Source organism: Monosiga brevicollis, genomic scaffold (genome assembly GCF_000002865.3).
Source record: "Monosiga brevicollis MX1 MONBRscaffold_12 genomic scaffold, whole genome shotgun sequence".
Lineage (NCBI taxonomy): Eukaryota > Choanoflagellata > Craspedida > Salpingoecidae > Monosiga > Monosiga brevicollis.
The window spans coordinates 1,127,648-1,128,436 of record NW_001865049.1 but is presented as its reverse complement, the minus strand read 5'-3'; the positions used below and the strand labels follow the sequence as shown (position 1 = coordinate 1,128,436).

General features: G+C 54.3%; 1 protein-coding gene across 1 annotated transcript; it reads right to left on the bottom strand.

Annotated features, from left to right (window-relative positions):
- Positions 1-24: 24 nt before the first annotated feature.
- Positions 25-764, bottom strand: MONBRDRAFT_8859 (uncharacterized protein; the record flags this gene model as incomplete). Its single annotated transcript, XM_001746343.1, has 1 exon — positions 25-764. A coding segment is annotated over one exon (740 nt), but the record flags the coding sequence as incomplete, so codon positions are not given.
- Positions 765-789: the final 25 nt, after the last annotated feature.

Below are 789 nucleotides of genomic sequence, written 5' to 3'. Positions count from 1 at the left end.
CGTGCTTTCTCAAGTACGGCACACCACACATTGGTCAGCGCCTCGGACAGCGTCATGACATGGTTGTTTTGACCTTGGGCCACTTCCACGTCGTCCAAAGCTTTTGCCAGCTCGTCACTGATTCGACCTGGAACCTCGTCGCCCCGGCGCCGTACTTGTAGGAGGTACTGCACGTAGCGCGTAGCCACAATCATGTAGCGATCGTAGGTGTGCTGCATGACTTTTTGATAATATCGGGCCGTAAACACGTCTCCCGACTTGGTGTACAGTTTTCCAAGGACCTCACGAGCCGTCGTGTAGCACAACATGTTTTCGTACGTCTTGTCCAAAAGACCGTGCATGACTGAGAGTAGGGTCGAGTTGACCTCGCTGCAACCCAGCTCTCTGACTTGGCTCAGTGACAACCGGTCGAGCAGCACCCCAAGGCCCAGGATCTGATAAACCGGATGGAGTCGTATCGAGTTGACGCCAAAGTCCTTTTTTTTCTGAGCCTCGAGCAAGGATAAGAAGGATTGCGCGTCCACACGACGTCTCTTGGATCGCTTGGAATACTGGACCTCCACATAGCTCGAGCCCAGTCCTCCTTTTCTGAGCCGCTGCATCCAGACCTTTCGTGGCTTCTCGGTGGTGGCTGGATCACCCTTATGGCATTGATTTTGATGTCGCACCAGGCTTTCTCGTGTTGAGAAGCAAGAGGCACAGCAAGGACACCCATAGCCCCGTTGTATTGNGATGCATGGGTACGCAGGTCGGCAGCCGTTCATGTCGAGAACAGGCTCCTTTCGAGGC